The 6,000-nt window shown below is 33.5% G+C and overlaps 1 protein-coding gene across 1 annotated transcript in view; it reads left to right on the forward strand.

Moving 5' to 3' along the window:
- LOC105227701 (Krueppel-like factor luna) overlaps positions 1–5,012 on the forward strand; it is a 361,609-nt gene extending 356,597 nt beyond the window's left edge. The window contains exon 5 of the mRNA XM_011207192.4: positions 3,011–5,012. Coding sequence (XP_011205494.2) covers positions 3,011–3,186 — 176 coding nt within the window. The 3' untranslated portion in view covers positions 3,187–5,012. The remainder of the gene's footprint in view (positions 1–3,010) is intronic.
- The last annotated feature ends 988 nt before the right edge of the window (positions 5,013–6,000 follow it).

The following is a 6,000-nucleotide window of genomic DNA, read 5'->3' on the forward strand; positions in this document are numbered from 1 at the left end:
ATTAACAACCAGCAGTACTTCTGATCCCGAATGGAACATAGAAAGTTTATTCAAATACTTGCACGCGGTTGTTTGGAAGACATTGTCCAAAAACAATGTTTATATGCATTGAGGCTAAATATCTTGACCAAAACAAATGGCCAAAGTAGTATAGAGCAGAAATATACGGACATTTTCCCTCTTCCCCTGTTCAATTTTTGTAAGACTGTGGTTGTAACATTTCTGTAGTCATATTTTCGGCAAACCAGGTGTATCGGGTAGAGATATTATTAGCCAACTCAATAAACTCTGGCAGGAGAAACACGCATTATTATTCAATGAAGGTATTTTGTCACTAACCTAACCAATCACTATATAGGAATATACTATATAAGCCACCCCATACCTTTCCGCACTTTTAAAGAGTCTTTGAAGCAATGAATGTTTTAGGAGCACCACATACAGCAACAAAATTACTTTCCGGTTAGATTGTCTGTATATTTTGGATAGTACACAGACTAAAATACTTTTACTTCTAGAAAATATTGAATTGGTAAGTTAGGTTTAGGCTAGTTTGGTAGGCCAATGAGCCATGCTTAGATCCGGTTTGGTTCTTAGCGGTGCCAGATTGTGTGCCGTAAGGTAATTCAAGAGGAGTAGTTAACTGTAGTTTCAGCAATGATACCTATTCCAATATTTTTATCGTTGGGTCCCAGATGCTTGATGCGTGGCCTTACCAATCCGTGTTTTATATAGTGTCTTGCTCTTGACATTTCCTGTAGTCTCCTCGATCTGTTAGCCGTGTGACGCTAATAAATTGCGACAAGTGAGTACTCCAATCGTGTTCCTACCTTCTAAAGAGTGTCAGTAGGAGCTATGTCTATTTATTGTCTACCGTTTTGCACATGACTTTTGTAGTTTTGCAATCAGGTAGATGGTTGCACCACGTTTTGATGGCTCGTGGTTGACAGATAATACCTTCTGCGGGTTTTAATGTTTCAATCTTAAAGGAACTGAGCACTCTCTTTTAGAAAAATTGCACTTGTCTTAAGAGCGACCGCTAACAGTCAGACTTTCCGTATACGTCCAGTCAACCAGTCGCTAACCAACCAATATTCACTTATCATTATTTGCCAAAAATTTAGTAATTTTTCTACATTTTTCTTTCAATAATTTATTAATTACTAAAATCGTCGCTTTCTTCTATCATTTGTCTATTTAGAATGCATTTAAAGCACTCCAATTTGCCGTTGTAAGCTTCTTCATACTTAAGAATCTAGCTTTGTTTAAGTATTCGAAGTTTTTTTTTCATGAACTATCTTAAATGAGGGCCTTGGCTGTGTTTCTGTATATTTGATTATATATTTAAAAACAAAAAAAAATATATATATATATTGTAAGCTCTCTTCCCCAGCTGCCAGCTGTATGCTTCCCATATTTCTTTGCGTTTCCAACTTCAAATATTCTTTGCACCAAATTATGGCTCACTGTCATACTCCATTTCGTGCTAGTTACTCCTGCTGCAAATATTTGACTTTCTTGTAAGTAATAATTCTTTTGTTTTGTTTAATTGTTTCGCAGTTGTTCAGCATCTCTTACAATTTTAATTTTAATTTACTTTGTCGTTACTTGAGCTATGAAGCTTTTGTTCACTGCGCCCACTGCAATTGTTGTTGTGCTTGTTGTTCTCTCAATATTTGTTTTGTTTACTGCTGCGTATACTATGTATGTATGTAGTATGTATGGATGCAGATTTCTTAGAGAACTTACCGATGTACTGAAGCGGAAAGCAAAGCACTGTTTTCTCTCACTGTTTCTGCTTTATGTCGGCGCATATTTTGTTAGCGAAATGCGAAAACTTTCTTCATTTTGTGTTGCATCAGAATTTTGTTTTTGTTTAACATACTTTCCAAACATTATTTTACATTTTGCTGCTGCACTTATGAATCGAAAAGTAAAAGAGCTAAAAATACATTGAAAGTTTCACAATTATATTTTAATACGTTTTATTTTCGGAAAGAGAAGCGGGACAGTTCAACGTATGACAGCTGAGGTTGCAATTGTGTATTTAGTCAACGGAAAGTTTGGCTTTAAGCACCCGTCAACAGTGGACATTTCTTAAGCGCTGCGTTAATATATGTAGATATAATACGTGCAACGAGAATTCTAGTGGCTTCTTGGCGCAGAAATTTCCTCACCTTTGCTTTTACATAAAAACGGCACTTGGCCTCCGACTTTTGGCCTTTTGTGAAAGTATTTATAACGTTCAAAAAATTAGCATTTTGAGCGCTTTAGTTCTCTCCAATTCACTTCGCATTGGTATCAAGTATCAAAAGGTAGAGAGAGAGAGAGAGGGGGAGAGAGGTTCTGCAATTCGTGTATGGATTTATCCTCACTCAATTGTGACATATCCAACATAAGTCCTGCTTTGAAAGAAACAGCTCGTTTTCTAAGGCTTTTGTTCGTTGATGTCGATGGCAATCCGATGAAACTTCCTCCAGATATGATAAAGATAAATACTCCAAAAACACAGTTTACTTTTCATTACTTTATAAGTTGTTCATAATATATCCAGTCCGTCTCTCTGCATAGACAAGAAGTAGACCCTCAGTTTTTGAGATTGTCGCATGAATTATTGCCCCAGGTAGCGATATAATTTCTGGAAAGTTTTTTCAGATCGAACAATTATGGCATACATATGTATAACCGCCATATAAACTGGCCGACCACAAGCAAGCTATTGTATGGAAACTTTTCTAACTATGAAAGAATTTTAAAATTTTTTTTTTTTTTTGTTAGTAGAATGTAAAAGAAAACTGTTATTGTCAGCAATATAACATACAATACGATTTTCACATTGATTTTGAGAAACTTAAGGATGCTTACAAGAAAGCTCTTCAAGTAATGCAAGTATAAATGTGAAAATCCATAAAGCAACTCAACTCTATTAACATTAGCATTACCAATAATATTGAAATCTATCTTAACTAAAACCGTACTACATATTTTTCAATTTTTCCTCTTTTTCCAGGCGAAAAACCGTACAAATGCTCCTGGGAGGGATGTGAATGGCGCTTCGCACGCAGCGACGAGTTGACGCGTCATTACCGCAAGCACACGGGCGCCAAACCTTTCAAATGCCGCAACTGCGATCGCTGCTTCTCGAGATCGGACCACTTGGCGTTACATATGAAGCGCCACATGTAAAAACAATTTACAACAAACAACAACAATTTACAACAAACAAACAACTGAGTAAACATGACGCATGAAGTGAGCAAACTGAAAATGTATCGTCAAAAACAGCAAAAGTGCAAATGTATTGAGACTAGCTGAGAAGCAGTACATATGTAGCAGAGTAACTAGTTTAAAGCAAAAAAAGTATGAATCATAAAAAAGCATACACACTAAAATTAGTCGTTGACAAGTATAAGCATTAAGCGAAAACACACAAAATGAAAAAAATAGATCCTTATATATTATAAAAATAATAAAAAAAAATAATGATATTGTGCCATCAACACGCAAAACATGCAAAATTAAACAGCTTAGAAATTAAAAATTAGTTTTAGAAGACAACGCACACACACAACACACTGAGAAATTCAGCTAACTAAATTGCATTTGAGTAAACGCGACGCGCAAGACACACAACCAAATTTGTTACGTAAATTATGAAGAATGTTCATTTTTGTAAGTCACTGTAAAGTTTAGGCTAATTCTGGAACAAATAGTATTTCTCATTTTGCTTGCGTCTGTTAGGAAGAAGCAACATACAGATTAGTGAGAAAGCGAAATTCAGGTGTGCGACGCCAACAATGCTGCTTTAATTCACGCATACAATTACATTAAGTGACAACACAAACAAACAATTAAATAAAATAACATAATTCTTTAAGAGCTTAAACATAATTTTCGCCTTTTAGTCGTAATTGTATTTCGTTTTCTTATAAAAATAATGAATTTTTTATTTTAAAAAAATATTTAAGTGCTTAAAAGCTCTAACGCGTAAAGCTCGCTGTAAGCTTTTGCGTATTGAGTACACAGAACAAATGATGAATTTTACCAAAGTAAAGCAATTTTTTATTAGTACTATTATTGCAATTATCATTAAAAATTAAACATAATTATTGTAACTAAAATTTATCCTTACTTAGATTTATTGTCTTTGTTGCGCTTGGTTTATAAGTTGAAAGCGCGAAGCAGAACATATTTAACTATTAACTTGGTATTATAAATTAGTGTATTTAATTAAATAAAATGTACTTTCTGCTAGGTTTTTCGCCGGGTATTATTAAAAGCTAACTGTATATAGAAGCGTATCATAGCGAGTGCAGGGCACGATCTGCGCTAGTACTGTTCACTGTTTATATTTAGGAAAATGTAAGAATGCTTTGCACGCTGCTTTAGTTAATAAGTGGGAAGGACATAAGGAAAATGGCAAGAGAAATTAGAACTATTTGTATGCGAACGTTTGGCGATAAAAAGATTTGAAAGTGTGTGCGAATTCTGAGCTTTTGCTTTTTCACATTTTAAAAGCATTAAGCTCAAAAGCTTTAAAGCTTTTTTGTTATAAGGAACAGTATTTCAGATATTTCCTTGTTCACAAAACTATTTCATTGAGACCATCATTTGTTTTCTATACTTATTTCGAAATATGCTTAACTGAAAAAGCTTCGTAGAACGTTTGTAAGCCATATTGGTCCATACGGTGAAGTAATGCATCACAAAAGATAACTTGAAACCACTTCAAGCTTTCATGAAGCGCACATTGAACGCTAAATCGTGGTAATAAGATCAATAAAATGAAAGCTACGTGGAAGTACTCAAAACTCGTAAAAAAGTTCACAAAAATCTCAAAATACGCAAAACTAAATTGAAAAGGTCTTCAATAATGAGATATAAAGCACACATATCAATATGTGAAAGCTCAGTTTATCATAAAAAAGCTTTAACCCTTAAACGCTTTTATATAACGCAACTGAAGCTTCGCTTAAGCGATTGATGAACTTTTGAAGATGAAATATTTTTTTCATTATATTTAATGTCAACACTAATAAAAATTAAGAATTTTTTACTTATTATGTTTAAAAACTATTTCCAACTTAGAAGCTCGCACACGCCTCCAAAGCTCTTCTTCGCCACTTTCGTGTATGATGTATTATCCCAAAGCGTAAGCTTAAGATATTTTGTATAATTTTTTGTGTGAGTAGCAAAATCACTGCCAAAAATTAAAAGAACCTACATTTAACTGCATTAAAATAATTATATAAGCTTAGTGTCGATGTTTGATGTTTGAATGATAAAAAAAGTAAAAAAAAAAAAATGCATTAAAAAGTTCAAATTGTCATAGGCTGAGATGCGATAGATATAGAAAAGAACAAAAACAAAAAAAAAAAACACAAAAACAAGAAGAGAAAAACACATTTTTATATTTAACTTTAGTTTATAGATATTTTCTTTCGTCTACTTATTTTAATGTTCTTGTAACTACAACAACAAAAGTGCAAATATTGTTTAAAACAAAGTAAAGAAAATGTAGCAAGTGAATGAGCGAAAAATTCACAGCCACGTGAATACTGTTTCATATACGTAACTGTTTATTTTAGTTAGACTAAATTCGATTTAAAGAGACATCTTCAAGAAATGGCCTTTTCGTATTAAATACCTTAAGTTTCGTAATGCTTACAACTCACTTTAAGTCTAAAATAATAATTTGTTGTATAAGAACTGTTGAAAATTTCAAACTATAAATCTCGGAAACCGTATGCCTTTAAATATTGTATTTTCCGAAAAATTAAGAAATCAAGCAGAGCAATCGTTGAGAATTCTTTAATGCTTTCCGTGAAAAAAGCTCTGAGGTATCACGAGGCGCTTATGAAAGGAGTGTATGTTCTTACGACAAAATACGAAATAACCATCTCAATTTCTCATATGCGTTGCCTACTTTTGTGCGCAAGTGTTTTAGCTATCACTCTATAAGCTTCAAAAGTGCTTTTTAAAGCTCTCGTGGTGTCTCAC

This window comes from Bactrocera dorsalis, chromosome 3 (genome assembly GCF_023373825.1).
Source record: "Bactrocera dorsalis isolate Fly_Bdor chromosome 3, ASM2337382v1, whole genome shotgun sequence".
Lineage (NCBI taxonomy): Eukaryota > Metazoa > Arthropoda > Insecta > Diptera > Tephritidae > Bactrocera > Bactrocera dorsalis.